At 41.7% G+C, this 14,048-nt stretch overlaps 1 protein-coding gene and 1 non-coding gene across 6 annotated transcripts in view; one reads left to right on the top strand and one right to left on the bottom strand.

Annotated features, from left to right (window-relative positions):
• Positions 1-4,446: 4,446 nt before the first annotated feature.
• Positions 4,447-14,048, top strand: part of DHX35 (DEAH-box helicase 35) — a 65,778-nt gene continuing 56,176 nt past the window's right edge. For 3 of the 5 annotated variants that reach the window (XR_006729474.1, XM_045528575.1, XM_045528576.1), the window contains exons 1-3: positions 4,465-4,510; positions 8,523-8,656; positions 13,105-13,197. Coding sequence is in view for 4 of the 5 variants with exons in the window: in XM_045528575.1 (XP_045384531.1) it covers positions 4,471-4,510; positions 8,523-8,656; positions 13,105-13,197 (267 nt within the window). In the remaining variant the exon portion in view is untranslated. Of the gene's footprint in view, positions 4,511-8,522; positions 8,657-13,104; positions 13,198-14,048 lie in introns of all 5 variants that reach the window. The other 2 variants (XM_045528574.1, XM_045528577.1) reach the window with 2 other exon arrangements.
• Positions 12,523-12,628, bottom strand: LOC123622926. Its single transcript, XR_006729668.1, has one exon. It is a non-coding gene; the product is annotated as a U6 spliceosomal RNA (small nuclear RNA).

The raw sequence follows: 14,048 nt of genomic DNA, 5'->3' as shown, positions 1-14,048 counted from the left end.
CACCATTCACAATATCCTTAAGATGAAAGTTCAGCTACAGAAAGAATAGTGATTCCTGGTACTAAGAATTTCTTATAAGGATCTTCTTATAAAAATGGTACTGTGGAGCATTCTGATAAGCACATTCTAATGATAAGCAATGACAGATATTGTGGGGCATGCCCAGGCCCTGAACAGCACAAGGGCAGTTGTCTGAAGCTATGAATGAGTTGAGTGTATTCAGACATTCTGTGAGCATGGAATATGTACCTTGTGTTGAATACAGTCAGTTAAGTATCGTCAGGTTAGGCTTTACTGGGGCCACACACCTAGCTGTATGCCCCAGTTTGCCTGGCAAAGTTCCAGTTTATGTCTGTTATATCCCAGGCCCCATCTGGTTAACACCTTTTATTCTCAGAAGTGTCCCAGTTTGAACAATAAAGCATATGGTCATCCTACGTGGAAAGCACTTTGCAGACCTGAGGAGGCCTTCCGAATTTGACTGACTTCCTAGAATTGCATGTCCCTTGGGCCAGTGAGACAGAGGCACCACTGGTTGCTGAGTGCCTTTCTCCGTGATTCTCTCCACAACTCTGTACCCATGTCTTTGAAGCTAAGCAAACACTTTTGTTTGTGCGAATATGTGTGAACGTGACGATCTCTGCACAAGCCAACAAACCAGACAGGTTTACATATGTTACAAGTTGTGGAGGGCTATACCTTAGACTCAGTGGAAAACCCCAGTGTAGTACAATTCAGTAAAGCAATTCTGCAGAGGACCACCTCTTTTCAGTTTGGGGGATAGCAGCTCTCTCTGGTCTGGCTTGATGGAGGCAACTCAAGTGGAGTTGGGATTTTCTTAGCAGGCTAACAGTTCTAGCACATGGATACATGGATGGTTGTAGTGGACATCTGTTATTTTTGCTTCATTCATTTATTCAATCATTCATCCTCTGATAATCTCACCCTCAGATTTCCCTCTGGGGGACCATTCTGTTCCCAATTCTCAGTCCATGTAGTTTTGGTGAAGCTGACCACACCTGACCCTCAGGATGGAATGTGCGACCTAGGCCTAAGCCAATTAATACATCATATTCCCTGGCCTTTGTGATTGATTTAGAGATGGATACATGGCCATTTTGCCAGAGAATTTTGGAAAAAGGTTTGCTGCTTGGATGTGGTGGCTAGAGCTAACATGGCCATCTTTTTACCATGTTACACCTGAGTCAGTAGAAAGTAGGACATGATCAGAAAGAGTTCTGATTATGTCGTTATGTATCCTGATGCAGCTGTGTCTTAAGGCCAAACTACTCTTGGACTTTTTAATTGAAGTGAGCCATTTTTCTTAGGTTGGGTTGAGTTTTCTATCACTTGTATCCACAAAAGCCTCAAGTGGTACAAAAAGGAAAACCCCTAAATCCTATGTCTCCTAAAAATGGTCAATGTGCTTGGTCTGGAAATATTTCAAAGCAGAAAGTACCAATTACCATAGGCACAGAAAAACTTCTATGTTGTACCCATGTAACATGATTTTGAAGAACATTATCTTTCTGGAAAACCTATGATCACTTGGAAGTTGCAAAATTCACCTCTATGTAACAAAATGATTAAACTTTTATAAAATTGTGGACAATGAACCAAATAAATTCTGGATGCCATCTCAAGAAATAAGTTTTAATTTTAGGGGAGTTACTTTAGGCCATTCTTTCTGAAAATAGTTAATTAGAAAGACTAATAGTCTATTGAGACCATTTCTAGTTTGTGACAATAAAACCACACCATCAACACTTATTATTTAAGGTATTTAATAGAAGAAGTCTGTCTAAGCAATAAAACCCATTGGGGACATTTGGACTTTGAGAACTTTCTGAGGCAGATGAACTAATTCTCTTCTAGGAGAGCTAGCTCTAATGGATTTAAATGGCCCACGTGGTTGAAAAAACACTGGCCTGGGACTTAGAAAGCCTGAGTTGTAGTTTCAGTTCTGATACTATTAATAAACTAGTCCATTGATTCTGACTGATTCCTTCTAACCTCTATGGACCTCAATTTTCTCTTCTATAAGACAAGGAATTTAGGTTAGATGTTGACGAAGTTCTCCTCTAGCTTTAAGATTATGATCCAATAACTTGAGAATGGCCAATCTACTGTCTCTTTGTAAACAGGAAGATTTCTTAAGTCATGAGTAACATAAAATATAGAAACAATTTTTTAAATGGTATTTATTTCATTTTTGCTTGTATTCATGTGTAAACCTTGTTTTCTGTATTTGGGCCTTTAGTGAAAATAAGAAAAATAAAACAAAGAAGGATCAATGTAGTGAAGAACTAAGTATAAAGCATGGTGTTGTTACTGGGCTATAAATATGAATGTGACATGGTCTTTGTCCCCAAGAAGTTCTCAGTATAATAATAACAGTGAGGCAGATTAACTATAGTTCAACTAAGTAAGTGTTTATCCCAAAAGTGAGCATACAGGTTCTGAGTCTATAGGAGGAATGCATTAAGTTGCTCTGAAGGCAAATTCAGAGCTGGCCCTTAAAGGATGAGGACATTTTAAAGGATGGATGGAGAACTCTAGGCAGAAGGATTAACATGTATTGAACCTTCTTTTCATTATTATGGAAATAAATCAAAGGAGGTTATTTGTTAAATGAATCTATGCAGGTAAATTCAGATTTTTCCCCCTGGTGGATTTGCTCTGTTTGAGCTGAGGTACTGAGACCTGACATTGATTGCCTAGTACATCCTGGCATCCTGTTAGGTACTTTACATGTCATCTCATTTAATACCTTTTTAAAACCTCTTTTTACAACTACGATTAAATGATAGCTAGGAGCTAGGAAATGGCAAAGTCAGCACTCCAAGTCAGGGCTGCTTGTCTCCAGAGCCCTTACTCTTGTGTCAACAGAAAAGAAGCCAAACTCTAAAACAATTTAAAGAGGTTTATTCTGAGCCAAATTTGAGGACTATGGCCCCAAGCCACGCCGAGGAAGCCTTGAGCAAGTGGATTTGCTGTGGCTGGGTTAGAGTTTGGTTTTTATACATCAGGGAGACGGATTACAGGTAAAATCACAAATCAGTACATGGAAGGCATACACTGGTTTGGCCCAAAAAGGCAGGACATCTCAAAGCAGGGGCTTACAAGTCATAGGTGGATTTAGGGATTCTTTAGTTGACAGTTGGCTGAAAGAGTTAGGTTTTGTTCAAAAGATCAGGGATCAGCAGAAAGCAATGCTTGAGTTAAAATAAGCGTCCTCTATCTTTCAGGTGATGCTATACTGGAATTAGTTTTATTGAGATTTTACCATTTGTAGGTGTGACTCACCAGGCCCCCTTAAAAATGATTTGGGCAAAAGAAAAAGATCAGATATCACTTGTCATAGCTGCCATATCTCTCAAAGAATTCAGAATTTTCTTCACAACTTTAAAAATGGAAAGATTGTGAAGCCTTTCACTTCCATCCAATTAGTTGCCTGCCTATAAAGTACTTCCTCCCCTTGAGCTCATTAGCCCTCATTAACTCTCCTTTGAATTAGTGGAATCTTCCCAAGCTGTTGATATAAGACATCTGGAAACTTCTTAAAATGCAGGTTCCCAGGCCACGCCCCTGGAGATTGATTCGAGATTGGATCCAAGCCTAGAATCTGTATTTTTAACAAGAATTTGATTCATGAGCATCCGACTGTCGGAAACGCTGTTAGTGCCCTGCCCTAACTGATCTACCCATTTCTAGTCTCTTCTTCCAACCCATGCCCCCCTCCCCTGCCCGTTTTCCAGCATTGCGCTCCAGGTCCCTAAAGGCTCCCATACCATTTCACATTGCTTTATTGGCTGATAACAATAAACACTACTCTCTATCGAGCATTTATTCATTTACTATAAACCCCCACTCCCACCGTGGACGAAAGCTCCATGAAGGGGCTGAAACCGCAGTACCTGGTCCCCCAATAATTAGTCATATAAATAACGAGGTAGTTACTATTATTGCCCGCCAATCTGGAAATGAGGAGACTAAAAGACAAGTAGCAAACTTAGGATAGCCTGTAGCAGTATTTCGTAGTTAATCCAAGCAGCACTGCCTCAGCGCCCACCGCGTGCACGATGCCGCGCTGGCAGCGGCAAGACTCTCCCGCCAACGGTGCTCTCCCAAAGCCCGCCCATCCGCCAGCGTGTAGCCGCCACTCCGGCAACGACATGCTCGCACAAGGCCACCCGGAACACTGACCCACAACGCTAAAGCGAAGCAGAAAATCGCGCTCTTCTCTCCAATATGGCGGGACGGGGCCACGTGGGTCCGGGGGCGTGGCCGGAGCGCTCCCCAGGGACGTGCGGTAGGTCACGTGGTTCAGAGGGCGGAGACCATGGGGGCGTGGTCGTCACGCTGCCGGATCTGCCTGGGCTGAGGCTCCTCTCGGGCCACGCCCCCTGGGCCGCGCGTGCTCTCGCGCGACGGCGGGGTGGAGCCTTCCTCGTGACCTTTCACCCCAGCATGGCTGCGCCCCTGGGACCGGTGAAGTTCTGGCGACCGGGTAAGGCCTTTGGCGGAACGCTGGGCAGATGCGACGGCCTGACTTCGATCTTGGCGCAGTAGCCGCCGCCCTGGGGCCTGCGGACTTGCTGTCAGTCCTGACCTCGGCGAGCTAGGCACTGCCGTCTCTGTGCGGGTGGATTGTGCGTCTCAGGCCCCCACAGTGGTCCTGAGGGATTCGGGGATCCTCCCCTAGCCTAGGCGGAAACTCTGTGTGACCTTGTTAAAATGCCACAGCCTCCTGGAGCCTCGTTTATCTCGTTACTGATACTTGTCCTGCCCACTTTGCGAGATGGGAAATCCTAATGCCTCCACCCCTGGGGCTGCACTGGGGCCCGACAGGTGATGTTGCTCAGGGCTTGGGAGCTCAAGCTGTGGAGTCAGACTGCCCGGGTTCGAATTTTCGTCCGTGTATTATAGTAGTAGGGTGACCTTGGGCAAGTCTCCTCACCTGTAAGATGGGCAGAATAACAACATCTGTCCTGTGGGCACAACGCGTTGTCTGACTTGGAGTAAGTACTCATTAAAAAAGACGGAGTATTTTCTTTTAGAGTAATTCTTGTCCACCCCGAATGTCTACAGAAAGTGAACATTCTCCTTCATATTACCTGCCACCCACTTCCTCTCTTGCAGACTAACGTGAATCACAATCACAAAATGCTTTGCTTGTTTTGGTATTTTTATTGAATGTGTGTATGCCAGACCACGCTAGATGCATTACTACCTCCCGGTCCATCAGTTTCTTGTTAGAAAACCAAGTTTCTTAACAGTTACCAGCTTGTTTTTTTCTGCACCACCTGCACCTCTGCAGGTCTGGATGTGCAAAGTATATTGCAGCCAAAATGACATGACACAGAGAAGGTAATATAAGGAAAGCTTTTAAAGGGTGTTTTAGAGTAGTTCCGTGAAATTCCCACCATGCATATGTGATGTGAGAGATAAACCCAAACAAGAGATGTGTTTAATTAATTTTTTAAAAAAATCTGTAGTTTGTCACTTAGTAATAGTTTTATGATTCAGCATTTCAAATCATTGGCCTATTATCCATCCTGAGTTTTATCTGCAGCCCAAACTAAGATTTCATCAAGTAATGAGATATCTTTTATTTATTCAAGCCTTTAGTAACAGGTGCAAATGTTAAGTATACTAAAGGCCTGAATGAATTGTTGAAAATCAGACCTAGAGTACTATTCTGGCTAAACAGTGTGGAATTACTCGAAGAGTTCTATTCCATTGTTTAGTTCATTCATTGAAGGTACACTTGTTGAACACCTAACTCTGTGATCACGAGATAATTACAGATGACCAGGGCTCTGCTCTCAGGGTGCTCTTTCTCTCTCAATTGAATAAATGAGGCAGAACAAAATGTTAAAGAACATGGGCTCTAGGGTCAGACTGTGGTCCCCATCTTGACTACTACTTACTAAAAATTACAAAGTTTTTACTCCCTTAAACATAGAGTATACTCTTAAGGAAAAACAAGCATAAGCAGCCAGAGTGGGCTGTGGGATATTTGTAGAGGGAAAGCAGCCCTGATGTTCTGGTTTGGCTGAATGAAGTCTTTCGTAAGAAGATATGCTCTTTATTGACTAACTATATCTCTTCTTGTAAAAGAGCTCACAATGGGACATACTGAGATAGACTGGGCTGTAGGTTAGAGACATGGGAGGGAGGAGGGGGTAGTGAAGAAGACCTCCCCCGCCATGGATGGATTTTAACCCTGATGTGGGAGGAAATAAGAGACCTTGTAGGAGCAGCGTTAAAATGTTCCAGAGAGAATGTGAAGGCTTACAATGTGGTCTGGAAAGGAGGGAATTCAGGACAAAAACACAGCAAAAGAGGATAAAGTATTTGCAATAGTTTTCTTGGATAAAGATTACAAGAAATGATTAAGATGTAGTGAGAGGCCAGGCGTGGTGGCTCATGCCTGTAATCCTAGCACTCTGGGAGGCCGAGGTGGGAGAATCACTTGAGCTCAGGAGTTTGAGACCAGCCTGAGCAAGAGCAAGACCCTGTCTCTATCAAAAATAGAAAAAATTAGCTGGGTGCGGTGGCATCCACCTGTAGTCCCAGCTACTTGGGGGGGCTGAGGCAGGAAGATTGCTTGAGCTCAGCAGTTTGAGGTTGTATTCTACCCAGGGCGAAGGAGTAAGACTCTGTCTCAAAAAATAAATAAATAAATAAAGATGTAGTGATAATAAAGGAAGAAAGGAAAGGAAACCTGCTTCTCTGAGTACAGGCTTTGTTCCAGGTCCTGTTCTATCTTTTATCTTGTTGAAAGGAAGGTCAACATTTTGGCAAAAGCAACACAGCAGTGCCCCACTTACTGATTTTTGGCAATATTGAACCTCTGGAACACAACTATGTTCCTGGAAGTAAATGGAAAAGGGTCAGAGATCTAAAGCAGTGATTCTTAACTTAGCTTTAGGGGGTGCGTGGACCTCCAGCATTTTATATTCTGGTGTACTTTTGAGGAGAGGGAGTTCATAGCCTTTATCAGATTGTTGAAGGAATCTGGGACCCCTGAAAAAATGTAAGAATAAATCACAGAGCTGAGTATTCTTGTCATAAAGCTTCTGTGCTTTCACAGATTCTGAGTTCAGAAGACTTGGGAGATGGTAGTTTTTGGTAATTATCCCTGTAGTGCCCCACTAGGAGGCTGTACGGCACATTAGTGAACTTCTGGGGAGGATTTTTATTGATTGATAAGGCAGCATACTCCAGTGTTGAACAGCTCTACCTTTTAGAAATTTCTTCCTTATGTTGAGTTGATTGTGAACCTCATGTCATTTACTTATTACTCCTAGTTCTGTCCTAGGGCCATACAAACAAATCAGCATGAAAAGTTATGGAAACTGATCCTAAAATTTGAACCCACGTTTCTCCTGAGACTTTTTCCTTTTCAGGCTAAAAGTCTATGGTACCTTCAACAGGTTTTCATGATGAGATAAGGCTTTCCTGTTCTTCACCATCCTGAGCACCAGTTTGTCATTGCTGTTAGCAGGAAGCCGTGGTGGGTATCTGTATTTAGTCTGCTCAGCACAGCGGTTTCTGGGAACAGCATTTCCCATCTGACCACTCTGACTGTGGTTCCAGTGGGGCTGTAATTCACTGCATCCCACTCCGCTGGTCATGGTTGACTGGATCAGAGTGGACGTTGGACCTAAGCTGGAGAAGAAGCCAGTCCCTGACTGTCCAGTATAAAAGAGCCTCCCCTACCTTCATAGACAGCACACACCTGGGACTCCCAGTCCCCCTTGCAGTGTCTTTATTTCTCTCCATAACATTTATGACCACTTCATGCACTAAGTTACATTCTACTGAGAGGTTTGGGCCAGTATCTGTATTGCTCACTGCTGTATTTCTAGCACTTAGAGCAGTGCCTGGTGCAGAGGAGGTCCTTGGACCATCCTTGCTGGGTGAGTGAATGAATGATTGGTAGAGGAGGTGTGAGCTTGAGCTCTGGCTCTGCCAGCAGCCTTTTATTCCAGCTCCTATAGAGAAGCCACCTAAGGGATTGAAAGGAACCTGCAAGAGGTGTTAAAATGAGAGAAGAGGAAAGCCATGGCTGCTTTGAGTCCCCAGGTGCTGTTGTCTCTGAGCCTTGTTGCCGTCCTGCAGTAACAGGATTCATCCTTTTGCCTCAGCTAGTTCCCACTGGGTTTCTTTCACTTCTGTTAAGAATTCAATAATAACATGGGCATAGAAGCCAGAACTACAGACACTGTACTCTGTAATATAGAGTTCTGGATGACCAATTTGGAGCCCAGTGGGACTGCCATCTCTTTTGTTCTTGACACTGCAGTGAAGCTTTTAGGGAAGATTTTTGGGTTCTGATAGGTACTTTTCTAGATGCTTTCCTAAAGTTAAAGTTGAATATCTTTTAGTAGTTTGAGATTAAAAAAAAAGCATTGCTTCTCTTCTGTATCTTCGTCTTTGAAAATTTATAACCTTTACACCTCTTTCTGTTCACTGCATCAGAGAATCTGAAAAAACATTTATTTCTGCTGCAGGTACAGAGGGGCCAGGTGTCAGCATCTCTGAAGAGAGACAAAGTATCACTGAAAACTCTGGGACCACCGTTGTTTACAACCCTTATGCTGCCCTTTCAATAGAGCAACAGAGGCAGAAGCTGCCAGTGTTCAAGGTACGTCGAATAAGCATGTTCAGTCTGGGGCGTGAATTGTGTGTCTGCAATAGCTTTGTGCTCGTCGCTGGGGGCGGATGCTGGGGGCGGATAATGTCCTTTTGCTCTTAATGATTTTTTTAGAGCACAGTGATCTCAGAAAAACCCTTAATGCTAAGGGATTTCTTTTGAAAATATGTGTGTTAACGTTTTGAAATCTTGAAAGTCATTAGATTTTTCAGTTAGATCTTACATATTGGAAAATTCAAAGAGTAGGAATGATGTTCTTTTTTCCCTTCGTAGCTTTCAGTTATGGACAATTTCAAACATACAGAAAAGTAGAGAAAATAGCACAGTGAACGTTTATGTTTCCGGCTTCAACAAATTACCAGCATATGACTAATTTTTGCTTTCTTCTTAAAGACATTGCTTTAAACAAGATTAATTGGGACTATGAAGTTGTTTCAGGTCAGTTAATACTGTCACTTTCGCTGAGACAGTGACAGGATTTTGGTGTGGTTACTGCATAGCAAATGCGTACATCCAGATACTCAATTTTATTAATGCTCATGAAATGGATGTATGCTTAGCTACAAGAGACCAAAGTATAAACTAGAATTCATTCAGAACATGTTTGATTATGGTGAACTGTAGTTTTCCTCTACAGATGTACACAGTTGATGGACACACTTTCTCCCTGTTGGCAAGTCCACATGGGAAGCCAAATTGTAATCAGGAAGTGCAGAGCCAAAAGCAGATTAGATAAATTTGAAGGGTATTCATTTCAGCTCCCTATGAGGGGTGATGAATAACTCCTTGCTGCAAAAGATGTGTCTGGTATGACCCAAGTAGGTGTGGTCACCAGTACCTGCATCTCTTCCTCTCTTTCTCCTGGACAGTGCTGGGTGAAAGGTGCCAAGTTCTTAACTCAGGGAGTTCCTTTGTCTAGACTGTGCTGATAATTACTCTTCTATTAATATGTTCTTTCTCCAAGTGGATATGAAACATCAGTCTTCTTAATTTAGCCAAATTGCCTTGATTTTATGTGGCTCCAAACATTGTAGTCACTTGCTGGTCTCTGAATTTCTTCCTCAAGTGACTAACCTCATTCATTATGTTAACGAGTTTGACTCACAGGAGATGAGGTGAGAGGTTCACTATTGCTTCCTTACCACTGAGGAACAGTTTTAGCTGTGATGAAGTGTCTGGATTCAGCTAGATTTCAAAGTTCAAACCTAAGTGTCACCATTTGCATGCTTTGTGACCTTGCCTCACCATTCTGAGCTTCCGATCCCTTATCTGTTATATGGCACTACTAGTAGCACCTACCTCACAGGATTGTTACAAGGACTGGGTGAGGTAATTCGTGCAGAGCATTTAGTAAGATACCTGACATGTAGTAGACGCTCAAGTACAAGAGAAATTATTGTTTACCTGAATATTTAAATTTTGGCCTTTTGACTATTCTTTGTCCTCCAGCTGTGCTCATAAGATAGAATAAATGAAATGGCTAATGAAAAAAAAAAAGAAAGGAAAACAGGAAGTTGAGAAACATTGATGAAATTGAAATGGTAAGAAGAGTATAAGTTATTGATATAAAGCAAAACAGAGTTTAAGCATGGTTCAGGTCTTGAAGGATGTTAAAGATGAATGTAGGCATGAAAAGGATGCAGTTACCACTTTACCATCCCCTCCCCCATTCAAACTAAAAGTAGCTTTAAAAACAGAAGTTGGACCTAAAGCAGCAACAAATCTTTAAAGATCACCCCTTTTCCCCAGCGCCATTATGAGGCAACCTTCTCTTGGCCAACTTTGTATCCTGGTGTTCTCTTTGGGCCAGGGACACTGCTGTGCAAAGTTGTCCTCTTATTCCCGCTAACTCCACCTCTCTGAAGCTCATTCCCACCTTCCTCACCAACTCTTGCTTTCACTGTGCCTGTGGGTAGTAATGTCATTCTCCCAGTCTCTAAACTGGAAATCTTGTCAACTCTCTTAAATGTCATACATCTGACTCCATTTGCAATGCTTCTTAGACCTTGTAGGCCTTTAGCACATGAAGCTAGAATTAATACCTTCGGTTTCTTCATGCTCAAATTAGGCTTGTGTGCCCCTGCTGACCAGTTTTCTCAAAACTCTCACTGCCTACCCTGCCTTGAAAGTAAAGTCCAGACCTTTTACAGTGAAGCCTTAACTTCACCTCTCGTAACTCATTTCTAAACCAAACCTGAACTTTTCATGGGCGTTTTATAGCCTCCCTTCTCGGGAATATACATAGTTTACTCATTTACATCTTCTTTTTTCTGCTTGTGTTATTTCCATTTCCTGGAATGCCTAGTCTGTTTCTCTATTTATCTACACTCAAATTGTCTTTTAAGTTTTCCTTGATTATCCACCCATTCATCCATCCATCTATTCATCCAGTGGATCTGCCATTTACAAAATACATGTGAACTTAAACGTTTCTCCTTCCCCCACCCCAAACAAAGAACACGCAAATTCTAAGCAACCAAGAAGAAAGCATCTAGATGGATGGTCATTAGACCCTCTGCAGCAGAACCTCCTTTGGCTTTGTGGAAGTACAGATTACTGGGCCTCACCTGCTGAATCAGAAACCAAGGGTAGGGCTAGGAATCTTCATTTTTAACAAATATCCCAGGAGATTTTCACACTAAGATTTGAGAACTATATATCTAGACCCTAGATAATGCCAAATTCAAAAGTCAATACCTTATTTGCTAGTTAGAAACTGGCAATGTCCTCGTCTTTCCGATCCTCACCAGACACACTGCTGGTGTGACACCAGATGAGTTGAGCAGTGATCAGAGTGGGAGAATTAGGCAGTTTTTTACTTCATTCCAAACCAGGTGTTTATGGAAAACCTTCGTTACTTTTGGACCATCAGGTGTGCCTATAATCAAATATGTGTACAAAAATGTATTTGGAAGCTAAGACGGAATTATCTGTGACTTTTCAGTGCTCACCCGTGTTTCTGCTCACACTGAATGGGTAAAGGAAGGCCCATTTGAAATATATATGTAACCTGTGGGTGCTTTGTTGTTGAACTTGGATTTAGAGGTAAAGGTGAAGCATGCTCTTTTTTCTTGGGACTTTTTACAAGTTAATAAATGAAAACATTTTAAATTAGGTAATATACGCATGTTGCACAAAAGTCACATGTCTCCTTCACACCCCTGTTCCCCAGACACCCACCTCATCCCCCTATCTGGAGGCAGCACTGTTACCAGTTTCTTGATTTTTTTTTTTTGTTGTTTGTTTGTTTGTTTCCCCAAAGATAGTCTACATATAAGCAAACATGTATGTGTTTACCCTTTCTTTAAAAATATAAATACTGGTTCTTTTAGTTTGCTTTCACTGCTATAAAGGACATACCTGAAGCTGGGAAATTTATAAAGAAAAGTGGTTTACTTGGCTCACAGTTCTGCGGGCTGTACAAGAAGCTTTGTGTCAGCATCTGCTTCTGGTAAGGGCTTCAGGGAGCTTCCGATCAAGGTGGAAGGGGAAGGGCGGCAGGCATGTCACATGGCGGGAGAAGGAGCAAAAAGAGAGAGGAGGTGGTGCTAGACTCTTTGAAACGACCAGCTCTTGTGTGAACTAATAAAGTGAGAACTAATGAAGTGATAACTTACCAATACAGGGAGACATGTAGTAATAAAATGAGAATGGCACTGAGCCATTCGTGAAGGATCCGCCCCCATGACCCAGACACCTCCCACCGGGCCCCCCACATTCAATACTGGGGATCAGATTTCCACATGAGATTTGGAGGGGCCAAACATTCAAACCATATCACTAGTGTATTATTCACAGTTCTAGACTTTGCTTTCTTTCCTTAATGTAGCTTTTTTTGTTTGTTGTTTATTTATTTAAAAGATAAGAAATGGTTCACAAATTTGTATGTCGTCCTTGTGCAGGGGCCATGCTATCATCTTCTTATCATTCTGATTTGAGCATATGTACTGCCGAACTGAGCACCCTTAACACATCTTGTAGATCCATATTAGGACAAATAGACATGTATTCTTTTTAACAGCTGCAAATTATTCCGTTATTGGAGTGTTTCCTAACTGATTTAACCAAACTCCTGTTGATGAACATTTAGGCTGTTTGAATTTTTGGCTCCTGGGTACAATTCTATAATGAGTATGCTTGCACATACATCTTTGTGCACATGTATTAATATTACTATGTCTATAATATAACTTTTTATAAGTGAGATCTTGAATTAAAGGGGATGTGCATTATATATTTTGATAAGTATCATACTCAATTGCAGTTGTATCAGCTCACACTTACACCAACATTACCTGTGAGTTAGACATACATTTTGATGTTCTTTTTAAAATTTACTTTCTTTTGGAAACAGCTCATTTTGCAATGTTTATATATCTTTGTTTGGGTCTTTTGAGACAGTATATCGCTGTTTACAGTGTATGGTTATTCTTTTTCAGCTTAGGAATCATATTTTATACTTGATAGAAAACTATCAGACAGTGGTGATTGTTGGAGAGACGGGATGTGGGAAAAGCACGCAGATTCCTCAAGTGAGTACATGTTTAATCTGTGTCTTTACACTTAGACTTGGTTGGACAGAGTTTGTAACCTGAGAATTGTCTTTACCATCATTTGCATTTTTAAGGTCTCCTCTCTGGAAATATTCACCTCAACTAGATATTTTTTATTAAACTTTTGAGTCTTACAGTTCTTTGATTAGTACTAAAGTAACAGTTTGTCCTTGGTTTATAATTCCAAAATAGCCATCCTCTGCAAGGAACAGTAGGGACTCATTCAAAGATATGTAATTTGTAGTTTTTGTCCATATAATGACAATTGAAGAGATGGGGCAAAATGAAGCATTAATAGTTGTAAATAAAAATTGGCTTTTATAGAATTATGCAATGCTGTGCAGGAACCCTCTTTTACCAGGAAAAATCACATGTGGATAGGAGTGGAAAGAAGGGTCAAGAGAGACCTTGGAAAGTTAATGGCATTTGAAATTGACCTTGAATGATTGGTTAGTGGGAGCTGACTGGGAAGGTGTTTCAATCCAGTGAATATTGTGGTTAGAGATACTGGAGTGAAGAAGTGTAGGGTGAGTTCAGAGTGTGTCTTAAGAACCTTGACTTAAGAGTGAAGATTGATAATTAAGTGACCAGAGTTGAGAGACCTTAGAGATTTTTCTTTCCTTTTTAAGGTTGATTTTTATTGAAGTGTAAAATACGTGAAGGAAAGTGCCTATGTTATAATTGTACATCTTGATACATTTTCACAAGTGAATACACATGTGTTACCAGCATGCAGTTCAAGAAACAGAACAAGACCAGAATCCCAGAAGCCCTATCTTGTCTTCTGGTCTCTAACTGCCCTCTCTCTCCATCCCAACAGACATAAGCAC

The sequence above is a fragment of the Lemur catta genome, chromosome 17 (genome assembly GCF_020740605.2).
Source record: "Lemur catta isolate mLemCat1 chromosome 17, mLemCat1.pri, whole genome shotgun sequence".
Taxonomy (NCBI): Eukaryota; Metazoa; Chordata; class Mammalia; order Primates; family Lemuridae; genus Lemur; species Lemur catta.
Note: the sequence above shows the minus strand (reverse complement) of the source record. Positions and strands in the feature narration are given on the sequence as shown.